At 45.7% G+C, this 25,559-nt stretch overlaps 3 protein-coding genes and 1 long non-coding RNA gene across 4 annotated transcripts; 1 reads left to right on the top strand and 3 right to left on the bottom strand.

Annotated features, from left to right (window-relative positions):
• LOC110435134 lies at positions 256–7,524 on the bottom strand. The gene is made up of 3 exons (XR_002452810.1): positions 7,179–7,524; positions 750–1,424; positions 256–587 (listed from the first exon to the last, which is right to left on the bottom strand). It is a non-coding gene; the product is annotated as an uncharacterized LOC110435134 (long non-coding RNA).
• On the top strand, positions 1,068–7,015 carry LOC8076021. Its single transcript, XM_021460521.1, has 8 exons — positions 1,068–1,197; positions 1,665–1,751; positions 2,803–2,892; positions 3,176–3,207; positions 3,819–5,880; positions 6,016–6,162; positions 6,250–6,629; positions 6,727–7,015. The coding sequence occupies exons 1-8, from the start codon at positions 1,141–1,143 to the stop codon at positions 6,824–6,826; spliced, it is 2,955 nt and encodes a 984-aa protein (XP_021316196.1). The 5' UTR covers positions 1,068–1,140; the 3' UTR covers positions 6,827–7,015.
• LOC8073204 lies at positions 7,867–11,056 on the bottom strand. The gene is made up of 6 exons (XM_002452697.2): positions 10,519–11,056; positions 10,296–10,394; positions 10,081–10,192; positions 9,913–9,974; positions 9,242–9,664; positions 7,867–8,955 (listed from the first exon to the last, which is right to left on the bottom strand). The coding sequence occupies exons 1-6, from the start codon at positions 11,032–11,034 to the stop codon at positions 8,275–8,277; spliced, it is 1,893 nt and encodes a 630-aa protein (XP_002452742.2). The 5' UTR covers positions 11,035–11,056; the 3' UTR covers positions 7,867–8,274.
• LOC110434471 (probable protein phosphatase 2C 25) lies at positions 22,664–25,445 on the bottom strand. Its single transcript, XM_021458569.1, has 5 exons — positions 25,264–25,445; positions 24,655–25,082; positions 23,606–23,970; positions 23,200–23,436; positions 22,664–23,125 (listed from the first exon to the last, which is right to left on the bottom strand). Exons 2-5 carry the CDS (start codon positions 24,965–24,967, stop codon positions 22,874–22,876), a joined length of 1,167 nt encoding a protein of 388 aa, XP_021314244.1. The 5' UTR covers positions 24,968–25,082; positions 25,264–25,445; the 3' UTR covers positions 22,664–22,873.

Here is a 25,559-nt window from a genome sequence, read left to right as displayed (position 1 = left end):
AGTGAATAGCTAACTATTGTATGGATGAGCTGTAAGAAGGCTTTAAGGAACCTTACAACCAACAATTGAGTTATATTATTAAACTTGCTCTAAGGCCTTGTTTAGTTCACCCAAAACAAAAAACTTCTCAAGATTCCTGTCACATTGAATTTTGCGGCACTAAATATAAACGAAAACAACCTGTAAATCGCGAAATAAATCTTTTAAGTCTAGTTAATACATGATTAGACAATATTTATCAAATAAAAACAAAAATGCTACAAACCAAAAATTTTTTGCCGAACTAAACAAGTCCTTTGTCAAATGTTCCAGAGCCATGCCCGATTTATGCAGAATTCACGTTCCCGAACCACCACAGGACAAGCAAAATGCACAGTCATATGAGTAGGGTGGATGACTTTGCACGTCCATGGCCGCTCTTCTGATTGAATGCTGTGCGATGTTAATGCAGTACTATAGATCATCCAGGTGTATGCAGGATCTTCCGCTGATTAAGGGCAGCAGCAGCAGAGTACTGTCAGATGGATGCTCGCGAAGAGGACGCCGAGGGCCGGTTTTCTCGGGGCGTTTGCAAACTTCGACAAATCCTGACATGAAATCCAACACTTCAGAAACGCCTCGTACAGCAATGAGAGCTAATGGCCAAGAGGTCGCTCGTACCGTACCCACTACAGTCTACAAGGATGCTGTAATGCTATGTTGAAAAAAAAAACTACTGGTACTAGAGGGTGGGAACCGCAGTTGTGCACCTGTGCTTCTGCCGCGCACGGAGATGTCCTCTGTCTGCGTGTGCTGCGTGCATGTGAACCCAGGCGTGACTGCATCCCCTCTGAAGGCTCTGATCCTCCCTCCTCTTTAAGCGCGCATAGCTAGAAACCGCTGCCGTTTCCCGTTCAGGCTCCCTTGAATCGCCCAGCTCGCCTCAGCACACCACCGTCCTCAAGCTCTACCCTCCTCCTCTCTTTACCTCCTGCTCGCTTTCATTCTTTCCTTGCAGCGCTCTTTCCGTCACTTCACTGCCATCTTTTGCTCCATCCCCACTGTTGATCAAAGGAGGTTTGGACTTGGACTTCGCTCAAGCCTCAAGGTGCTGCCGGCCTTTCCGTCCGCTTAATCTTTTGTAGCTGTAGCTACCCTGCAATGGCCGGGGGCTTGGAGTGGAGGAGCTCTGCAGCCACAACCAGAGGAGTCGAGCAGGTATGCAGCTGTTCTTCTTGCGCATACTTCCGGACAATTGTGGTGCCTCGAGCAGATCTCTACGCATAAGATACGCTCCGCAGTTTTCATCCTTCTGTTGTCCCTCTTCTCTTCTGCAGCTTCTTGTAGTTTCATTTCATCGCTGCAAGCCATTCATTCAATCACAAGGATCTGTTCTTTCTTCCTGACCTGTACATCTCCTTTCCCGGGGGGAGCCAATAAATACCCTGCAATTTGTTCAGAAAACAAAGCATAAATGCATTAGACAGCACCATCATGATTTCTTATAAAAGAGAATCCTGAATGCAAACATGGAGTTTCCTTTTGTGCAACTTCCAGTATATTTTCTTGCCTGTGTCCTTTTGCTTAAATTGTTTTCGTACTATGTACAAGACAATATCAATGCTAGGAAAGATGCATCTTAGATGAATACCACTTTGTGGTTGACAGCTTGTTCCTTCCTATAGGCCATTATTACTCTCAAGAAAGGTTCACATCTCCTGAAATGTGGGAAGAGAGGGAAACCCAAATTCTGTACTGTCAGGCTATCTTATGTAAGTAGTTTGGCTATATGTTTACACGTTTTTCTTCCATTTGCTTCATATTTTTCTTTCAATGAAACATTGTGCTATACAACCTTGCATTCACGTGTCTATTGTTCTGTTAATATTTGTCCCGGTGTTTTATTGGCAAACTGGACCAATAGGCTTCTGAAGTCCACTACCTGACTGCCAACATCTTCTAACACTGTTGTGGTGGAACAATAGGACATAGGATTGATCTCAGCAACACTGATCTTTTAGAACTATTAACACGAGATTCCATCTAATGTTGCTTACAGTGTAGCTTTGGTAGTCGTTTCTCTTAATGCTCAGCTATGTTGGGTCATGAACTGTTTTCATGTAATTACATGAAGTAGAACTTTGTTGGTGATCTGTGAGATGTGTCTTGCAAATCCATGTGAAGTTTAAAACAAGTCTATATTTAGGGAAATGAGACTAAGAAAAATTTCCATTCTCAATTTGTCAACCATCTCATTTGTTATCAATGACCAGAACCTCTTCGGTGTATTTTGCTTGACTTTCCACTGATCATTTGTAGCTATCCTTGTTTTCTTACTGTTGACAAAAAAACAAAGCATATGCTACAGTTTTGTTGGTAACTTTGAAATGGACATGCTCCAATTATTTCTCCAACAATTATTCAGGTATATATCAACCAAATAAGCACATCATGGCTCTATCACTGTCCCAATAATATATTTTCTAGCGAAAACTGACTGGAGGCCGGAGCTCTGCCTTCTCATTTAAGCTAGGAAAAAACAAATAGAAACTAGACCTACATAAAAAAGCAGGAAAACTGAACCTAGTGTGGCAATGATAACAGGCCAAAGCTATATTCTTATATTACTGTTCCTCCTTGTCCGGCTGAACAATATCCAAACCAAGCTTAGTTTGTTTGTTTTTTTTTACGAGAGTTTTGGTTTTATTAGACTTCAGAAGCTTGCTATAGATTGACCAACTTGAATAAACTGAACATCTTCAATCTATATACTTACATACCATATTTGGCTCTCTTACCTATTTGACAATTTTCTATTTGCAGGATGAGAGAGCACTAATATGGTACTCCAAAGAGAGGGAAAAACGTTTAAGCTTGAATTCAGTGTCCAGTGTAGTTCTTGGACAGAAGACTGTATGCGACATTCCCTTTCCAAATATATGCTATTAGCCCTTGGCCCCTTACTAGTAACACATTATGGTTGGAAGACACTGATTTTCTAATAATTCAATATTTTGCAGACAAAACTTTTGCGTCTGCATTGGCCAGAAAAGGAATCTCACTCCTTGTCAGTTATATACAAGAACGGCGAATCCTCGCTAGATTTGGTATGCAGTAGTCCACATTGTTTAAATTTTGTAATCTCTTTACTAAATTAACTTACACAACCTTTTATTTGGGGATCATGTTAACCCAGGTTTGCAAAGATAGAGATCAAGCTGAATGTTGGTATTTAGGCCTTACAGCCCTAATATCAGTGTCATGCACCCCATTACTTCTGGTTAACTCAACAAACAGCCGTCGGATAAACAGCTGCACGAATAGCCCTCCTAGCTATATTCAGCAAAGGAATAGGCTTTTCGCTGTGCATGATGGAAGAAATTTCACAAAGGTTCATTCTGGAATTCAAGCATTTCCTGAATTTTATGCAGAAACATGATAGCATTGTCTAAGTGAGAGTTTGACATTGCTCGTGAAATTTCTTACATCACACTAAGTAGCCTGTTTTGAATTCCATGCTTGAGAAAAAAGGGACATATCGATGATGGCTGGCATATTAGAATATGAGATCATGTTGAGGTTATATTGATGATGGCTACCTTGTTAGTTTAGTTCATAGTGAAAATATTTTTTACATCTATTTTCCAACCAAAAATGATGATAATATATCCACTAATGCAATTAAACTAACACGTGCCACAAGCCTTTAAACTACATATACTTTGAGGGGCAACATTTTTAGTTAAGTACTATGCCATGATTGGTGACTGTAAATAGCCATCACAACTGTCATATGTTCCAATTGCATCATGCTTTTACTTGTACTGTTCAAATGATAATTTCTCCAATCATTTGTTCATGAAGGTACATTCGCTATATGGCAGTCCTAGGTTGATACAGAACAAGTACTTGCACAGTAATTTGGATTGTTCCGAACCATTCTTTTCTCCAAGACAGAAAGCATGGTCAGAACTAGATTCCTACTTGGAAAAGATTAGTCCCGAATTGGTAAATCGAGTAAAAAATAATTTGAGAGACATAAGATCTGCTGAAACAATTAAGGACCAAAGAATTATTCAAATGCCTAAACTCAAACAATCTGAGGGATCAAATGCAGCAACAGATTCTCTGAAGGACATTTTTGTCTGGGGTGATGTTCTGGGTCGTATGTCAGATCATGGACATGTACCAGCAACCAATATATCACTTCCAAGGTTATTGAAATCATCGCAGATTCTTAATGTGCAGAGCATTGCTTGTGGAGAGAAACATGCGGCAATAGTTACTAAGCAGGGTCAGGTATTCTCTTGGGGTGAGGAAAATGGAGGGAGATTGGGACACAAAACAAGTGACAGTGTCTCTGATCCTAAGATCATTGACTCTCTTGCCTCCACACCTGTGAAGACTATTGCATTTGGGGCAAAGTACACCTGTGCAGTTTCAGTTTCAGGAGAACTTTATGAATGGGGTGAAGGGATTCATAGCCTAGGGTTCGGGAAGAATCAGTGTCAAAGAAGCCCATGGTTCCCACATAAATTGATCAGTACTTCAGATGGCATATCTGTGTTGAAGATTGCATGTGGTCAATGGCACACAGCTATAATATCCTCCCTAGGTAAGCTGTACACATATGGATATGGGACATTTGGTGTTCTTGGACATGGTGACACACATAGTGTTGTTCATCCAAAAGAAGTGGAGTCCTTGAGAGGGTCAAGAGCCAAGTCTGTCGCATGTGGACCATGGCACACTGCTGCTATTGTGGAAACATCAGGAACACTCAAGAGCAGTGCTCCTGGTGGGAAGCTATTCACATGGGGTGACGCAGGTGGAGGGAAGCTGGGCCACACTAACAAAAAGTCGAAGCTTGTACCAACTCGCGTTGAATCACTCATTGATTGTGATTTTACTCAGGTATCCTGCGGTATGTCACTAACAGCTGTGCTAACCATAACAGGTGTTGTATTTACCATTGGAAGCAAGGAACATGGTCAATTAGGGAATTCTCGGTCTGACAACACATCTATTTGTATGGTTGAAGGGCCACTCAAGACTGAGTTTGTCAAAGATATATCCTGCGGCAGTTCCCATGTCGCAGTCTTGACAATGAATGGAAAAGTGTTTACCTGGGGCAAAGGCACAGAAGGGCAACTTGGTTTAGGGGATTATGTTGACAGGAGCTCCCCAACTCTGGTGGAGGCCCTGGAAGACAAACAGGTGGACAGTATAGCATGTTCTTCCAATTTTACTGCTGTAACTTGTGTGCACAGGGAAATCTCAAGCAAGGATCAATCTGTGTGCAGCAGTTGCAGGTTGGCATTTCGGTTCACAAGGAAGAAGCATAATTGCTACAACTGTGGTTCCATGTTCTGCAATTCCTGCAGCAGCAACAAGGTTCAAAGGGCTGCCCTTGCACCAGATAAGAGCAAAAGGTGTCGTGTTTGTGATGCTTGTTTCAACGAGCTGAATAAAACAGCTCAGCACGGCAAAATGAGTTGTGGATCAAAGACCCAAAAAGAAGAATCGTCTTTAACAGAAACAAGAACATATACACCAAAATTATCACGAATGCTTAAGGAAGCAAATTTCATCATGGAAAAAATGGGTTCTGCACAAAGTCCCAACCAGAGAAATCAGGAATCAGCCACTCTGAATCAAATGCAAAGACAGAGGTGGGGACAGGTAGAATGCCCTGATCAATTCAAATGTGCAAGAGACAACATTCCACATTGGTTGACATCAAAGAAGCAGACAATTGATGTTCTGTGTATAGGGAGAATGACTGATCCAGTCTCACAAAAGACTACTGCCCCTTTGCCACAAGCTACTAATGATAGAAGGAAAGAACAAGATTTGATGGAAAAAATACTGCTGGAGGAGGTGAAACAGCTTCAAGCACAGGTAATCTCTATAACTTATTGTTTTCTATTTAGGACCCATATAATAATTCTTCTATGGAATTATTTTGTTTCTTCATTCTGTGTTTCAAATCATTGATTTGCTGAACAGATGGTGATCTTGCTATTACCTAAGCAGGTAACCACTCTAGCAGAAGAATGCCGGCATAGGAGCCTGAAAGTTCAGTTGTATAAACGAAAACTTGAGGAAACTTGGTTGATAGTGAAGGATGAGGCCACAAAGTGCAAAGCTGCAAAGGAGATTATAAAGATTTTAACAAATCAGGTACAAGTCTGACTAATAACAAATTCGAATATTTTATAACTTTTCTGTCCGATGTCAAATAAGTTCATCTTCTGCAAACTTGTGCAGAGGAATGCTTTATCAAATAAACTTCTTGATGATCTAGAACTAGATGATTCCAGTATCGTGCCCGACCCACCCGACAAAACTCATGTCACTGGCAAAATTCCACCACTAAACAGCATCAGGGATCAACACAACAACAACATAGAGGAAGTGGATATGCAATCTACAACATCTTCTAACACTGCTGTGGTGGATAACTCAGCTGTGCATCAGAATGGCAGAAGAGCCTCCAATAGCAGCACAGGGTGGTATGATGGGGGAACAGATAGCACAATTGCTCCTACTGACTCCAATGGAGTGATCGAGCAAATTGAGCGTGGGGTGTACATTACAGTCGTTACATCCCCCAGTGGTAATAAGGGAATCAAGCGCATCCGGTTCAGGTGAACTCCTGAAAGCCTCTGTAATACTTTTCTGTCGTCAGAGTTGGCTTAAAAATTGAATAAATTTTATGATAACTTGCTCGTGTTGATCTCACAGCCGGAAGCATTTTGGGGAGGCTGAGGCACAGAAATGGTGGGAAGACAATGAGAGCAAGGTATTTGCAAAGTACAACAGCATGGAATACTTGGCAGTATAATCTCGATAAGGAAAATGTACATGAGTAGCCAATGCCTTGTCAGTGTGTGTAGAACATGTACACTGCAACACCATATTGTTCAAGTGTAGTCGTAGGATAGATGAGATAGAAGGAATCATGAATAGTTTCCTTTCCTTGCAAGCAGATAAACTGCATCCTCGGCTCAATAACAATTCAACTCTACACGAACTGGGGATTGAGTTTGACAGGAACGGGGTGGAGCCTGTGATTCGGATTCGCGACGCGGCGACGCAAGAGTACATCTGTTGGCTACACCGATCGGCGATCACAGATCAAGAGTAAGATTTCGTGGATGACTAACCCTAGTTCACTCGAGTGAGCAGAGACGTACCGGTCTACCGGAACGTCCTCGCCGTAGCCGCCGTATGTGCGTGCCCTCCCCGCCCCTGCGAAGCCTGCTCCCCTTGGCGCGACCGGTGACGCCTCCCCCACGGCGGCGTGTGGCGCCCTATCATCCACCGGGTGGCACCCGACCTCTCGCCGCCTTCCCCCACCAACCCCGTCGCGATGAAACTGCTAGTATGGCCAGTTTGGATTTCGGGATTTTTCGTTTCTTCGTCCGAGCTCCTCCAGGCGTCCGATTTCGGGGGGCCGGGATTGCTGATTGTGCACAGTGTTTTGAGGGAGAGTCGTTGAGGCCTTGTTTAGTTTACCTAAGAACTAAAAAAAAATTTCAATCACATCGAATTTTTGAGCATTAAATATAAACAAAAACAAAAACTATAAATTGTGAAATAATTTTTTAAGCCTAGTTAGTCAGACCATAGTTACTAAATAAAAATAAAAATGCTACAGTACCCAAAACCAAAAAATTTTGGAAAGTTCTCTTTCGAAAATTTAAAATACTGTAGCCCTTTTCGTTTGTATGTGGTAATTATTGTCTCGCAAATTACAGATAAACTGTACAATTAGTTATTATTTTTATTTTTATTTAATGTTTTATACTTGTGCCGCAAGATTTGATGTTATGGAGAATTTTGATTTTTTTTTTAATTTTAGAGAGAACTAAACAAGGCCAAGGCCCGAGAACACCAAACTGGTTCATTCGCCATTTCGGCATCTGCCTGTTACATGTGGTTCAGATGGTACAAGCCTAAAAATTTACATGTGGTCAGACTATTGACACACACACACAACCCTCTTTGAGATCCAGGTTAGTACAGTTGGCCACTGGCCCTTGGATCTCCCAAGCTGGAGCAAAATTACACAATCACACAGTCAACAAAAGCGGAATATGAGTACAGATTTACCTACTATACACGTATATACCGAGGAGTAAAGAACCAGCGTTGCTCATCCATTCTGGAAAGCCGGTTACCTGCTTCTGCCGAGCATGTGCAGCCATATCAGCAAACGGGAGCAAAACTCTAGCAAACATCCAACCAAAATGTGTCTCTTGAGTTGTCCCACCGAGGCTTCAGCTCTTGTCACAAGCACAGCCTCGTCATCTCGCCGTCGGCCTCCTCTCCGCGCGCCGCCACCGGCCGCGGCGCCTCGCTCTCGGCCGCGCACCGCTTGTACGGCACGAACCCTCTCCCGCTGAGGGAAGCCGAGCTGGCGCACTTGGTCAGCCGCGGGACGGCGGCAGCCCGCCGTAGCGCCGCATACCCGTCGCTGGTGTTTTCATGCCCGCCGGGACCCTGGCGGGACGACTCCGCGGTGTCCGAGTTCTGCGCCGCCGATGCGGCGGCGCTGGAGGCCGCCATGTTCGAACCTGTCAGCGACCCTTCCCTCTGCGCGCGTCTGTGATCCAGAGGCTCCGAAGCCTGCTGTTGCTGCTGCTGCTCAGGAGCTGAAGCCACCGCCTGCGGGTAGAACACCGCGCACGGCAGGCCCCCGTTGTAGCCGAACCACGGCACGACGGCTGGTTGCGCCGCGAAGCCGTCGGGCTGGGGAACCAAGTACATGAGCTGCTGCACCTGCACGCTGCCCTGCCACGGATTCCATGAGCTCGCTCCTGCGGCAGCAATAGGATTCCCGGTTCTGGTTGCCTGGACAGCGCTCGCAGGTGAAGAGTCTGTTTTCAGGTCTTCTTCCACCACAACTTTCTTTCCGAACAGCTTCAAGATTGGAGCTTCTGATCCTACTTCGTTTGCATCACCGAGCACCTGAAATTCACGTTCAAGAAACATGTGAGAAATCGCAAAATTTAAATGATCCAGAGATATCTACAAATCTGTCTTGACACTCGAAAGTGATTCCAGAATAATTACTTTTGCCGCGTAGTCTTATCTGAAAGAGAGATGTACAGCCTCGGTATTCGATGTCGCTAAATTGAAATACTTTATTCTATTGCTTTCGAGTCGAGGAATAAAAATGGAAAGAACATGTGCTTCACAATCACCACTAGTGATTGTGCCCAAGAACGAAAGAACCAAAGAACATACTCTGTACCTTGGTATATGGCGCTCTCGTCCTCGGTGATGCGCAGGCGTCCTCCCCGTCCCCGTCCACCGACGAGGTCAGCGAGCCGCCGCCGTTGCCACGCTCATCCGAACCGGCAGCTGACAGGGCCGCCGACCTGCTGGCGGTGCTCGAGCTGTTCGCGAACACGCTGCCCAGCCCCTCCGCCGCTCGTAACACCATGTGCGCCGAGGTAAGCACCGACGTCGGCGAGCCTTCGTCCTGGTCGCGCAGGGGCAGCGGCGGCTTCTCCAGCTGCTTGAGCTCCGGCGCGGGCTTCTTGGCCGCGCCGCCGTCCACTTTGCGCGGGTAAGGGTGCGCCGGCTTCCTCTTGGGGCGCGGCGGCGGGATCTGGATTGCCGGCGCGGCGCCCGTGGAGGCGTTGTTACTTCCTGACGACGATTCTCGGACCACCTGCAGCACACGACGCAAGCAATTCCGACATCAGAAAAAGGTGCGAGCAAGCGCCTTGCCGATCGTCGTCTGCTCTACTAGCATGGACGATTGGGGTGACTTACTTGGGCATTCAGTCAATTAGTGACACACAACCCATCATTTTGCTTTGTTTTGTTTCATGGCAGAGATGAAAGAATTGGTTTTCGTTTACGCTGGAGTTGGGAGAGGACAGAGGAGGGGGGGAGGCGAATGGTTACACGACCGACCTTGGTGAAGAACTTCTGCGCGTGGCTCCGGATTTGCACGGCAGTCTTGGTGCCAATGTGCTCTGCACGCACGCAGGAACAGAGAATGATAAAGGTGTGAGTGCTTCTTCTCGTCCTGACGGAAGAACGAACGACGGCGGACGGAGAGAGAGGCTGGTGGGTACGTACCTTGTATGCGGCGCCAGGCGCGACCGTGCAGCTGCAGGGCCTCCAGGAACCGCCGGTGCTCGTCCTCCGTCCACTTCTCCCGCTGCTTCGTGATCGTGTACGGCTTCCGCGCCTGGTCAGGCAAAGCGGGGAATGGAAGAAACAGAGTGAGAACACGCGGTCGGATCGCACGGATTTGTGCAAGGCGACGCGGCCGCGATTCGCCGCTGCTGTACCTTGGGCACGTGCTCCTCCCCTGACGAATCCATGTCGCGGGGATCCAGAGGGTCCTTGCGTTGATCCACGGCGGTATCGCCGGTTGCCATCGGAATTTGCTGCGGACAACGGGGGAAAACTTCCAAAATTCAGGCCCCAAGAAGGCGATAGAACTATCCAAACCAATCGCCTCGAAGCAGGACAAGACCAGGAAAACAGGACAAGGAAGATCGCAAATATTACCTCCAAACAGGCCAATGTCTCCGGTGCTCGAGTCAATACCAAACTTCCCGAAACCAATCCGACCCAAGCAGCCGCCGAGGTCGCCACCTTCCAATACCTCAGGGCTCTCAACTCGCGCAAGGAGAAGGAGAAGGAGGAGGAGAAGGCGAGAAGCGAAGGAGGCGAACGTTTTACGTAGGCCCGGACGCCCGGTTTGCACTGGTGGAGAAGGAGAAGACAAGAGGATGGAGGGGCGTCGAGGGAGGGGACGGGAGAAAAAGAGCATGGGCAAGTTCGCCACGTCGGACGGGATTTTTCCACTTTCCCCGCTCTTTTTCGCCCACCTTCCCTTCTCGTGGCTGCGATTTTCTCGGCTCTTTTTTTTTTCCTTCTCGGTCGCGGCGGGAATAATCCACCACCAATCGGCGCCGGTGGGGCCTGGGGAAGGGAATTGAGAATTGGAAGACAGGAGAGGGTTCGGGAGGCCGCTGGTTCTCGTGGCTGTGGCTCCTCCTCCGGCACCCCCGTCGCTGTCATGTGTTGCAAATGCTTCCCTCGTCACCCGGTAGGGCCGCCGCCGGGGCCTCCGTAATTAATCACTCGTGACGTGGCGAATGGCGATAAACAGCCTCGAAATTAGGCGCCTCATCTCCGTGCACCGACTCCGCGAGCGCGGGTTTTAGCTTCTAGGGCCCCGTTTGGTTTCTTATGTAGTTATGTTTCATATATGCATAAAGTAATAAATATAAACTATATAGTGAGAGAGTAATTTGTAAAATAAAATTTTAAATCTAATTAGTCTATTATTAAATACTAATTATCAAATAAAATAAAAATACTACAGTGATCATTAAACTTTAACATCCAACCAAGACGGGTGAGCGTCTTGATGCACGTGTAACCGTGATCGAACCTGGTTTCTATACTATACACCGAGTTCAATACCTGTTTTCTGCGTATCTGACTCCAAAGAGTAAGGCCTTGTTTAGTTTCTAAAAATTTTCAAGATTCCTCATCACATCGAATTTTTATACACATGCATAGAGTATTAAATATAGACGAAAATAAAAACTAATTGCACAATTTATATGTAATTTGTAAATTTTCTGAACCTAGTTACTATGTAATTGTCATATACAAACGAAAGTGCTACAGTAGCGAAAACTAAAAATTTTCACGGACTGAACAAGAGCTAAATTACTCAAATCACGAAATGTATTGAGGAGAAGAAAGCTAAAAAAATCTTGTGGCCATAACAATTGGGTGAAAAAAAATCCCCGTCTCTAAATTTGTGGCCATAACAATCGGGAAAATATCCCAGCCTTTCAATTTGGAGCCACAGGAGCATGGGCATGGCGGCTGCCACGCTGTGTGGACGCCTGGACGGATAAAAAAAGTGCTAGCGCTCCGCTGCGGATCGGATAAAGCGGAGCATATTGCAGGTGCGCTTTATGACACGTCACGCAACACCAAGCCGGAAGCCGCGGTCGGCCCCGAGGGGCCTGACACGCGGCGAGCCTCCTAGAAGCAGGAAGGGAAGGCCCTGGCCGTGGGCCACAAGTGGACAGCTCCTAGCCACAAGCTCCCCCGGGTTGGCGCCACAAAATGCACGAAATCTCCTGGCCACATGTTTCCAGGGGACCCGCCTACGTCGTCGCGAATTGGGTAAACCTACACTCCCAAACAATGCGTTTTTTAAGGAGTTAAATAATTTAATACGATTAAATTATGGACAGTGTTATTAAATTCATTATATGATATATCTCTAAATAATTTATTTAAAGATATACATGTTACCATTATTTACAATTTAGACAATGTTGAGCTAATTTGACTAAAACAGTTCTATAATTATTTTTTTTAAGATGGAGGGAGTTGAGGGGGGGTCTTTGGGTATTTGTTATTTGCTCATAGGCATTATTCAATGCTACTTTTTGATAAAAGACAGTTTTCAACCGTAGCAATTAGCTTTTAGACACTATTATCAAAATAATACTTTTGGAAGTTTTATTAATTCTTTTAGATAAATATTAAAGGTTGTGGTATACTCCCTCCGTCCCAAATTATAAGTCATTTCAAGAATCTTGGAGAGTCAAAAATTTTCAAGTTTGACCAAATTTATATAGCAAAATAATAACATTTTTTAGTACCAACCAAGTATCATTACATTTTTTGTTAGTTATATTTTCATAGTGTACCTATTTTATGACATAAATCTTTATATTTTTTTATATTTTCGGTCAAACTTCAAAATGCTTTGACTCTCCAAGATTCTTGGAATGACTTATAATTTGGAACATAGTGAGTAATAGTTAGAGAAATAATAGTTATTTTTAATTGCTTTTTTGAGATATCACGTATATTTCATTAAGAAAAAAGAAAGCCTAAAGAACGGGTTATACAACACAACTATAAGAGAACTCAGTGCAGGTTATAGAACCATAAAGAAAATGATCAAGAATCAAAATGACAACATATGAGAAATAAAGGCAGTGAGGAGAGGCCCTCCACCACAAACCTAACCTAACACCACTGAAAAAACTACATCAACGAAAGTCTGCCAACGCGGGAGATGAGGTCGCAGTGGCAAAGGATCCACCAGGAACAAACAAGACTACGACGATGAAGTATCCATCCAAACAACTCGGAGGCAAAGAATCTGCTAGAGAGAACGTGACAAAGTATCCACAAAATGGAGGGGCCATCACGCCCTGAGGTGCCAACATGATGGGGGCGCCCAAAGCGACCTCGGCGACAAAGTATTTGACCGAGCAGCAATGGCAGAAACAACAAGGAGGCTAGAGAGACCATTGCAAAGATGAGCATGAAGCACATACATGCACGATATAGGAAGAAGTGACTCCCGCGAGAGCAACGAAAAATGGGTGGTTGTAGTGCTCTGTCGGTGCCTTTAGGAAGGACCTCGATATCTACAAATGCCAACAACGTTGGAAACACACAAGTAGGTCTTTTGAGATGAGACTTCCTTGACAAACACGAACTTCGACGACGCCTCTAAGAAGGTAGATGATACGACTGCGCCACCGACGTCGATCTGGAGGAACTAAGCAGGGTTTTCACCTGGTATGTAGGAGAAGGCCACCTATTGCACCTGCAGTAGCTGCCCCAACGACCACCAGGCACCAGCAAGCGCTGGCCCTAGAAGGCCGTAACTTGGAGGCCGGTCGCGACCTCTTCACCGGCCAGGGTGAAGGATAGGTGGACAACTGTGGATGTCGGCTACCACTAGCACAATCTAGAATGGGAGGCAGCTCTAGACGCCATGGGTCGCCCAGAGGCACAAGCACATGATGTGTCGCTGCCCTAGGCTAGTAGATCTACCTTGGATGTACCCAGGCTGCTCTGGCTAGTAGATCCGGTGAGGGGAGGCATAGCTCCCAAGGCCGCTGGTTGGCCATGGCAACCTATGGCCACAAAGCCACCGCCATGTCTAGGAGAGGCTGCAAAAATTGTGTCGTAACCCTAGGTCAATAGGTTCACTGCTGCACCGAGTCTCCTCCTATAGGTGGGCTAGTAGAACTTGCAAGGGGGATGCGAGCCCTCCTGCTGCTCGACTGGTGCTACCAAGCCCTAGTGAAAGGTCCTAATATAGCTAGAGGGGGGGTGAATAGCCTATTTAAAAATTCTACAAACTCACTAGAGCAAGAGGTTAGTAAATAATAAAGCGAAGCTTTTTGCTCTAGCTCTAATGGGGTGTTTGCAAGCCACCTATCCAACAATTCTAGTTGATATAATCACTAGGCACGCAAGAGCTATGTCACTACTTACACTAGAAAGCTACCTAAAGTTTCTATACAAGTAAGTACACTAATCTAGTTTGCGGGAATGTAAAAGAGTGGATGATATAATTATACCACCGAGTAGGGGATGAACCAATCACCAATATAAACAATCAAGCACCGGGAGAATGCCAATCAAACACAATTGAAACACCGATTTTTCTCCCGAGGTTCACGTGCTTGCCGGCACGCTACGTCCCCGTTGTGTCGACCAACACTTGGTGGTTCGGTGGCTAAGAGGTGTAGCACGAACCTCGTCCTCACTAGGACACCACAAGAACCTACCCACAAGTGAGGTAACTCAATGACACGAGCAATCCACTAGAGTTACCTTTCGGCTCTCCGCCGGGGAAGGTACAAGACCCCTCACAATCACCGGGAGATGGCCACGAACAATCACCAACTTGTGCCAATCCTCCTCCGCTGCTCCAAGCCGTCTAGGTGGCGGCAACCACCAAGAGTAACAAGAAAACCGCAGCTAGAACGATCCCCAAGTGCCACTAGATGCAATCACTCAAGCAAATGCACTTCGAATCACTCCCAATCTCACAAAGATGTATAATCTATGAAGGAGATGAGTGGGAGGTGTTTGCTTAGGCTCACAAGGATGTCTAGTATGTTAGAATGCCAAGAGAGATGGCCCCAAGCCGGCCAAACACGTATTTATAGCCCCTCAAACAAATAGAGCCGTTGGCTCTTACACTGGGCGAAATACGGGGTCACCGGACGCTCTTAAAGGGGCACCGGACGCTCAACACCAGCGTTCGGTGCTCCAACGTCAGCCGCGTGTCAGAGTCTAACGGTAACCTGCAGAGCACCGGACGCTGAGTAGGTTGGCACCGGACGCGTCCGGTGCACACCGGACTCATGCGCAGAGAGCTCCGCAAACTCGTAGGGTCACCGGACGCAAGCTACCGGACGCACCCTGAGCGTCCGGTGCTCACCGGACTCATGCGCAGAGAGGGTCGCAAAACGCCCGCACACCGGACGCGCACCACCAGACGCTCAAGCCAGCGTCCGGTGCCTTACCCTAGCTGGGCCAGGCAGCCTGCACACCGGACGCTCAGACACAGCGTCCGGTGCCTCTGAGCCAGCGTCCGGTGCGAGAAACACTCCCGTGACTTCTCCAATTTTCCCACCGGCGCAATAGAAAATATGCACTTCATTTTCTCAAAAGCGCCGAATCCCGCCTCGCAAGCTCGGCGGGAGGGAGAGAGGAACCCATCCTCTCTCTACCCTTGAAACTCCACCTCCTTCTCAAAGTGTGCCAACACCACAACGTGTAAACCAACATGTGCACGTGTGTTAGCATTTTCACAATCATTTTCTTTGAAGGAGTTAAGTTAGCTTACTAGGTTCTAAATGCATGCACATGAACAATTACACCTAGTGGCACTTGATAACCGCTTAGCCAAAGAATTCCCCTCTTTATAGTACGGCTATCTATCCTAAATGTGATCACACCCTCTATGGTGTCTTGATCACCAAAACCAAAACCCTAAGCAATACCTTTGCCTTGATCTCCATAGGGTTTTGTTTTTCTCTTTCTTATTTTCCAAGTTGAGCACTTGATCACCTTGTGGTCATCACCATCATCACCATGATCATCACTTGATCCATCACTTGGCATGTACCAACCTCATTAAGTCTACACACACTTAGCATAGAGGTTAGTACTAGGGTTTCATCAATTGTCCAAAACCAAACTAGGGCTTTCACCTAGCCTACTGAAGCCAAGCCTTACACCCACATGCACATGCCAACCAGAGGAGGTTGCGGTCAATAACGTGTCATGCTCGAGAAGGAGCCCCTTTGGCCGACTCAGATCCAGTGAGAGGGAGGCTAGATCCAGCCCGAGTGCCCTAGAACTAGCCTGCTAGTCGGCTGACTCACTAGAGAAGCTCGTGGAATAGGCAAGTTGGTGGAGGGGTGGCGCGGGGGTGGGGGGAAACAAAGTGAGGTTGTGACAGTGACCTTTTTTTGGACCGCCACAGGACACCGCCACACGGCGGCTAGAGAGGAGGCGAAAGGGGCAGCCCTGGAGCGGTGTCGGCGAGCGCCCCCAAGTCACCCATTAGGGACGCTAAGGGGGAGGGGCAGCGGTTTGCTATCTGATCCTTTAATAGCTGTAATTCACGCTCATCTACTTCTAAAAATATTTAGTAACTATGTCTAGGAGCCTATGGTCACAATTGAAAAGTGTCCACCAACAAATACAATATTGAGTAGCAAAAATCTCTACTTTGCAGAGTAAAAGACCTATGGATTTTTGTGTTACTCGATCCATATTACAACATCAAAGTATTGTTATGAAAGGTGCTCAAAGGTAAAAATAAATATAGCATTTACCAAAGTTATTATAGGGAAGTACATCATATTACAACATCAAAATAGTGTTATTTGAACCCACCATGAAATAAATTTTGGTATTATTGATCTAATTATTTCTATGAACTAAGTCATACTAGCTAGTTAGAAGAGCGTGACCTGTAGAACAAAAATTAAAACGACATCTGCATTAGAAACACAAGGAGTATCATCGTAATGTATATCGTGTGCTTATTCAGGTGAGTTTTGTCCTATTGTGGAATCGGTTATTTACTTGCAATGGAATTCTCACGTTCTATGTATGTGTGGCATCTAAGGCTGGATACAGTTCGTCTTGCTATAGGCTTATAGCTTGGCTTGCCTCGCTACTGAGCTCGAGCTAGCTAGCTCATTTAGCTCGGGAGTCAAAGTACAAAAATACAGTACATGACCATGATGCATTACTTGCATACTTATAGAATGAAATAAACAACGTACATATAAATTTAAATTTAATGATGTACACCAAAAGATTACGATAGCAACTGAAGTTTTTGTCCAGCCACGACGACCATAACTCCGTAAGTCCATATGACCATGATACAGACAAACTCATACACAGCTTACAACATATCCATTGAACGATTCCATTCATCCATACAGTTTTGTAGAATGGAGCAATGAGCGCAACAACTAGACTGAGAAAATAGATAGCAGCAGGTCAGTAGCTAGCAGGGCTTTCTGTTACACGGTTACAGCAGCAGCGTACTAATTGACACACCAAAAGATTATCATAGCAACTGGCTGGCACCTCCAAAAGACTTTAGGTATTCTGCCATATTCGGATACCTTGCATGGATACGAAAATGGGATCCCTTGAGCCTAACTGGCTGCACTTGAAAGTGATTTGCTGATTTGCCCTGGAAGATCTTTTGAGCGGCTCAAATGGAGCCACACAAGCAAGGCATGGACGCCAACTCGATTGGAGCTACAGCTAGTGACTACTGACTAGTGGTGCATCAGCCATTGTCGACGTAGTCTAGTCGCCTAGTCGGGATCGGACATACAGCATGACATGGGCGCATTTCCGTTTCGTGCGTGGCATGCCAAAACACACAAAAGCAACTGTGAGATCGAATTCCGTCTACGTGATCAGTTAGGACCCAAAGATCTTCCAGGGCCAATTAACAGATCACTTTAATGTGCAGTGTTAGGATGAAGAGATCCTTTCTCTATCTGCGTGCAAGGGGTCCAAACATACTATGCATGGCAGAGTATCTAAAACCTTTTGGATTTGCCAGAGTAGAGTAGTGATATACGTACTTGGAACATGAGAATTTCATTAAAAGTAAATCAAACAAATAGAAGAAAACTCCGACACACACCTAAAAGAAGGTCCCACCAGCACCAGAGTATACGGCTAGTACTGCTGCTGCACCGGGATGTCAAAGGCTGATTCGTTTAAAAAGGGTATCACAAATGCTAAAATGCAAGTGTATAGATGTGCCTATGAATTGGCATAGGATGAATGACAAAGGCTCCTTCGGGTTCTTTTGAACCTACCACATCTGGGTTGTTAAAACTCATTCGATTCAGTGAGCACCACAGAAATCGGTGGCTCCTCTGAGTAGTATCGACCGTGTGGTTCTGCTTATTTTGCAAAAACGTCTTCCAAACTTTTAGAATTAACCTGTGGTCCAACTCCTAGTCTTCACTTCTAGTCAGTCGTGAAGCGTCACGCATGGCATGCCGTGTTGTTGTTGCACAGAAAGAAAATCGATGCAGGGCCGGCGCGGCTCCGGGCCTGCTGCACCTTCTTGCGAAGTCTGGCTTCAGGCTCGATCGGCGTCGAGAACTGGAGAGCGATATGCTTTCCTTCGACGCAACATAAAAAAAAAAGGTATGAATGTAATTTTAGCAATGAATCTGAATAAAATTATGTTTATTTATGGAACGAAAGGAGCAGGCTACAGCAGGTCGTAGTATATCACGTCTCGTATGGCCCCTGCTCATCGACAAGGCGAAGGCGTCGCCTCTGAATAAACAACAAAAAGCACCCACCTCGCCACTGGCCGGCGGACACCTGGGCTGGGCGCCGCGACGCCGCGGGAGATCTTTGCGGCGGCCCTACCACCGTGGACGAGCTTGTGGCTGTGAGGCGCGCGCGCGGGGCGGGGTGGCGGTGGAGTGAGCTGTGAAACGGTGACGCGTGACGGCTCTCCTCCCCTAGTCCACACCAGCTCCAGAAGCCTCCGCCGCACTCGCCAGGGCACGGGTTGGGCCGGCGTCGGGCAGGTGCGCAGCGCAGCCCTACCTGGCACATGTGGCTGGGAAGGGAGCAACTCTCCGCGAGACGTTGCTGTCAACTGCTACGGCCGCTCCAGTTTTGCTAATGCCGAATGCTTCGGTGGACCACTATAAATCGACGACGAGCGTCGTGTCATTTTTCACGCCAGGATATTTTCCTTTTTTTAGGCCCTTTGCCACGATATCTCGGATGTCTTTATTTGCTGATGTTGTTGTTGCACATCCACTTCATCATGGCACAAAGGGGCGTGCGCGTTTCGGAGTTCGAATCTGGAAGTCGGTAGCGAAACTGAGCATTGCATGGTCCATGTCGTAGTAAGACATCTAATGGAAACCAAGGCTATTATGCTTAAGATAAAAGAGTTTCGATAATTAAGCATCATATTTGCTTTACGTATATCTAGATCATACACTAGTCCTACTGTAGAACTTTACAAGGAACCTAGCAGAATATATGCTGTCTGGCACCCTTTTTTTTAGGGAGCACTGATTTTATTTATTTGGTAAAATAAGAATTACAAACTCTATGTGGAAGCTCCAAAAACCAAATATGTCTACATATCAATAAATTTATAGAGCTTTTAGCTAATATATGAGAGTCGATATTTGACGTCCGTCCTTCAATGACAAAATCCGCCTTAGTGAAACTCCTTTTGACATTTATCTCCCACAATTGTTCCATACTTGCCACGCTTGATCCCCTCATCTAGTCACCCTAAGATCGTGAGGAGAGTTTCCTTCTATAGTTGGTAGTGTCGGCCTCAATTAGGACGATGGCTTAGGTTGAACCTCAAACCGTCCGAGCTCGAGTTCTGGGTTGCGTCAAACTTCGTGCTCGCCACCGTTGCTGAGCGTGATCACCAGGCGCGCGCGTGTGACCAGGGAGTGCATGGAGCTGCATCCTGTTTTCCATCGCTTGTCATCCTGCCGCGAGTGATCGGAGCCGTACGTTCACCCTCTACCTCGTCAGTCTCCCCTATATTGTTGTGCCCAAGCGGAGACCCAGCCACAACATGGACCCAACGCCACACTGCCGCCCCGCCGCTAAACAACGTCAGGCGCCATATAGGTTTGGTTGCTTCTTAGCATTGCAGCAAGTTTTGCACATTATAAAGACCGACTTCTGACACAACAAAGCGGAGACCCGTCGTCAGAGGCTTAGGCTAGAGCGAAGTGGAGGCAGAAGTGGCCCATTGGGGTGCACCCCCTGAGGACGCTGGGGGCACGATACATACGGTGTTGTAATCGACTCTTAATAATAATGAAAAGTGTCTGTTGGGTACCGTCCATGGTTTTTACCCTTCACATTAAAAGAGTTTTCCACATTAAATTTTATGTATTCATTGTGTGTTCTTCGTCGTTTATCTACCATCTTTCTCGACACTCCTCGCACTCACCTCTGCGACCGCGTGCTCGCCTGGTCACCTGGTCGGAGCGCCCACCCTTAAATTGCTCGGTGTTCGCGCGTGTGACTCCCGTGTCATGGCCATGACACGCTCTGTTCTCCCAATTCATCGGCCAGAGCTTCACAGCTCGATTCCTCGCACTGTGCAGTCTCTCAGGCAGTCAGCTAGCTGCTCCAACTGCGTGGGGCCTAGTCGAGCACCGTGCCATGCTCAAATTTGGCGAATTGCTCACTGCCGGCTAGGCGCGCTGCCGTGATGGTGACAACGAGAAAGGCCTTGTTTAGTTCCAAAAACTGAAAAGTTTTCGGAACTGTAGCACTTTCGTTTTTATTTGACAAACATTATCCAATCATAGAGTAACTAGGCTTAAAAGATTCATCTCGTGATTTACAGTTAAACTGTGCAATTAGTTTTTATTTTTATCTATATTTAATACTCTATGCATGTGGCGTAAGATTTGATGTGACGGGAAATCTTGAAAAGATTTTGATTTTCAGAGTGAACTAAACATGGCCAAAGACCTTGGGGTTCGATTGCTTCTACCTGGGTGTGCGCTGACCCCCTGTATCTGACGCTGGTGTCAGATGGCTGGGGCGCGTGTCGGAGGCCTTGGGGTTCGATTGCTTCTACCCTGGGTGTGCGCTGACCCCCTGTATCTGACGCTCGTGTCAGATGGCTGGGGCGCGTGTCGGAGGCGTCGTGACGCGGCCTTACCAGTCGGAGCACCGCCGCCCCTGCCCCGTGCGTGGACCTCACCACCCTGGTACTCCTCGGCTCCAATCATCACCGCAATGTGGAAGCTCTTGATGGTGCTGAAGAATGCATGAGTAGAAAGGTAACTTGTCTTTCTGTTTGATTTTTAACATGTCCAACATAAACAGATGGAAATAAAGAATTTTTCTGATGCACCTGATAGGGAAGCATAGAAATTATTCCTCTGAAGGACTTTAATGAGTTGTTAAATTGTTTATGCATTTGATTAGTTTACATTTGCTGTTTAAGGTTGTACGCCCTCTTTGTTTCATCTTACTTTTGATATAAACATATGCATATTTGCTCCAAATAATGTACATTTTTGGGGGTTTGTGCAGGTGCGTGATGAAAATATGCTATTGGTGATGTCTTTTGCTAAAGCTATGAGCTTGGTCATGTTGGCAACTGAGTGCACCCTTTATCTGGTGTTTTCGTTTACCATGACAGAACCTCTTGATATGGTGTGAGACCTGGGCAGCTGTGATGCAAAAAATGTTGTTACTCGTTTTTATCCTGCTTGATGTTAGAACAAATTGGGTCAAGATGACCCTTTGTATTGCGCTTTGCGCCACATTACTGGTAGCTGGCTGGCTGCTTCCGCACGTCAGATGTATAGGCCCAATTCATGGTTCTTAGTGGGCCGGATAGGTGGTAGCTGCCTTCGGACGGCAGAGATATAGGCCCCAATTCAGGAGTCCGGAAAATTAGGCTAGGCGTCCGACAAACGATGATGTTCGCTTCCGAACACCATCCGTCGCCAACGTAGTTGGTTTCGTCGGTAACCCATTTTGCTACACAAGGATTGATCCTCATGGCGCATGTGATCGAGGGCTAGAGCAAAAACGCCAACCAAATGCAATGCACTTCACTATGGCCTTGTTTAGTTCCCAAAAATTTTAAGAAATTGACACTGTAGCACTTTCGTTTGTATTTGACAAATATTGTCCAATTATAAACTAACTAGGCTCAAAAGATTCGTCTCGTCAATTCCGACCAAACTGTGCAATTAGTTTTTATTTTCATCGATATTTAATAATTTATGCATGCATCTAAAGATTCGATGTGACGGGAAATGTGAAAAATTTTGCAAAATTTTCTAGGAACTAAACAAGGCCTATGTCCTGGCTTGCCCAAGATCCCTATTATGGTAAAAATCGTACGAATATTTATCCGACCATCTGTTTAACTAAATGAATATGAACACTTAAATGAATATCAACTATATGAGTATTTTTTTTCAAGTACAGATTTTTTTATGTGAATATCAAATACAAATTTGATATTATTAATATCTGGCGGATAACAGATAGTCCAAAAAAATCAGATATATCCAATCTGAACTTGGTGGATATTATCCGTTTAAAATAGAAGACGAGAATGACTTCATAGAATGTGCATGAGATATAGAAAACTATTGAATTGTTAAAAGGTATAGAAAGCAATTTTTATGTAAATAACTCTCCAAATGATGATTTAAAGAGTGAAATTTAGAAAAGCTCTGGAAATGCTCTAATCAAACTATGTTGCAGCAAAACCCCTCCATCCAACATGTTCAAGCAAACAAATTCCAGCCATTCACTAGTGCACAAAGCATTTCCCACGTCATCAATATTATTAGCATCGCACAACAGCATGAGCCTCTTATTTCAAGCAAATCAGACGTTGAAAAGTGATATGACGTATTGAAGTACTCAACGAAGGTAGAACTAAAAGCAAAGCCTGGGTAAAGCATATAACACACAGATAGTCAAATGCTACTTGAATGCCGTACATCAAAATTGTGCTGCTCAATTAGTAGTGGAGTCATGATATGGCGGTTATCCCTGAGAAACTTGAGGGGCCAACTGAATCAACAAAACCACGGACTGAAAGTTCTGGCACAGAAGTATCCCTCCCTTGCAGTAATCCATGCTCTATGTAAACAACAACTACTGTAATGTCGTCGTGGAAGAAGCGGCGAACTCCCTTTTCAACTTTCCTCAGGTCATTATACCTCATTTCCCTCTTCCGCGCAGCTTGTTTCAGTGCTGCCCTTATCAGCCTCTTTGCGATTCCCTATCAGCATTAGGGGGCATTAGAATTCTAACAAAGAGAACAAACCATTTGATAGCTAGATGTTGAAGACATACTCTTCGTGGATTGCTGTGGACAATTTCAACGGCCTGTTGATTTGTCAACTGCTCCCAAAGACCATCAGATGCAAAAATAATAAATTTATCTTGTGGATTAAGCACCCTTGTACACATAGATGGCTCTGCTGTAAGAACAGGCCGACGAAGAGGCTCCGAAAGGCGGAAACGAGTAATAGAGGGATCAAGAGCAAATTCACGCCTCTTCAAGTAAGCATCCCCAATTGTCCTTGAAACCTAATAGGGATAAAAAACCCAGGAAACATGATCAAAAGGGTATCGCTAAGTTTGGCAAGATATTCTCTTTTTAACAAGCTAAAATATTACCTAAATGTCACTAACAGACAAAGCTGCAAGTTATTCATATTTAACGTTTCCTTAGGCTAAGAAAGATACTATCACCAACCTGAATTATGCCCTTGATGCGCCAAACACCATGCTTGAGAACGACAATTTGAGAATCATCTGGATGACGGGATATAAGTTCCTGCCTGACCTCCTCCATACTTGCATTATGATCTCTTGTGAGTGGTTCAGCCATGATCTTGTTTGATCTACCTAGACAGCCAATTACAGCCCTGGAATCACCTAGATTAGCCACATATAGTGTCCCTCTCCATATGACACCAACTAGACAGCAGGATCCAACCGCAGCAATCAAAGGCTTTATAAAATGTGTTCTGCGCACAAGTGTCAAGAAGTCTTCCTCAGTAGCAGAAACCGCACTCCGAACAACATCCTCAGATATTGTTCCATTTTCCTGAGCAAGTCCTACAATATAGGAGAGCAGAGGATATTATTATAGCACAATGGAAAAAAACTGGATCAGTTATAGTAAGCTTGCCATTTGAAAGGATAAGAAAGGTCACAGTAGCCACAGGTGCTCAGAAGCACCTCAATAAGTGAAGTCAATCTGCCAGAATTACACAACATAAAGTTGAGCAACTGAACACAACAAGAATCTACCTAATCTGCTATTGCAAAGGACCACGAATACTGATAGCTCGTCCAATGATCAGAATCCACTCAGTCACTAGAAAGAGTATTGCGTTGTCCATTGCTCTGCTCATGAAACAACAGCATGCTTAATAAGTTGGAAGTAATCCAGATGTATTGCGCTGAGGAAAACAGCACTCATCAAATTTCTCATTTTCCAAACATACAGATTGATGTTCCAAAACAAAAGTAACAAATGATTGAGCCCTTGTAAGTGCTCATTTTTTTTTAAAAAAAAATGTTTCAGGTCTGGTAAGTGCCCACTTAAAAAAAAACAGATGCCCACTTAAAAAAACAGAACACAGAAATAAGTGTGCAGAGCTAACAAGCAAAAGATGGCTATTAGCAGTAAGAAATACAATATCATTAATATCACACTAAAAAAATGAGAAACCTACAGAGAAAAAACCATCATTATTACAATCGAATTGAGTTATTCCGAAGGATGCTGCTACTTACGGATGAGGTGTGCGAAGATGTGGTCAGATATGAAGCGGGCCGCCTCAGCGCCGCCATGGCCGTCGTAGACGCCCACAAATGTTGCGGCAGAGCCTGTCTCCACCTGGCTGTGGTCCTCCAACGCCTCGTTGGCCTGCACGACGGCAAACGAGAACTCACCCGCCGCGTGGCGCCCGAGGTCCCGCGACCACAGCAGGTCGTCGGCGACGCCGCGGCCATTATCGCTGGCGCCGTCCTCACCCTTCCTCGTACGCGCGCACCTCCGGACCGGGCCCAAGCACGCGGACGCAATCTTCGTCAACCACGACCACATCCCTCATTTCCCACCTCCCTCGCCGCTCCTCCCCGAACCCCAGAGCCGCACCGTATGGGATGGGTCTCTCCTCTTATTAGCGCCACAAATTCGCCCCTTCCTGCCAAAATTACACCTGTAACATGACGAAATTAGACTTCCAAGGCCGATCCCGCCATCACTTGCTTATATATAATGAAGAGAAATAAACACGACATCCGGCAAGGTCTACAACTTTTTTTATATATTCAGATTGCTTCTCCTCGAAGCACGAGATAAATTGCAGAATGGAAGAGAGAACTCTCCCAGAAGCTTACCGAAACGGCCGCGTATTAGTGCAATGATTCGAATTCACGTTTACGAAAACCAGAGAAACTATCGGCTCGCGGGGATTTTGACTTTGGAAGCTCGGATCGTCAATGAGATTAGGGTGAAGACCTAGGTGTTTTTGGTTTCGACGAGAGGTGGAACAGGCGGCGGCTCACCGTGAGTTTTGCAGGGCACCGGATCAGGACAGCAGATCTATTTATAGAGCCGCTTAGATTGAACGACCCTGAGGTTGAGGTTATTTACGAGAGTGGCAGCCTGAAGAAAAGTGCGGAAAAAAAAAGTG

The sequence above is a fragment of the Sorghum bicolor genome, chromosome 4 (assembly GCF_000003195.3).
Source record: "Sorghum bicolor cultivar BTx623 chromosome 4, Sorghum_bicolor_NCBIv3, whole genome shotgun sequence".
In the NCBI taxonomy this organism is placed as follows: domain Eukaryota; kingdom Viridiplantae; phylum Streptophyta; class Magnoliopsida; order Poales; family Poaceae; genus Sorghum; species Sorghum bicolor.
Note: the sequence above shows the minus strand (reverse complement) of the source record. Positions and strands in the feature narration are given on the sequence as shown.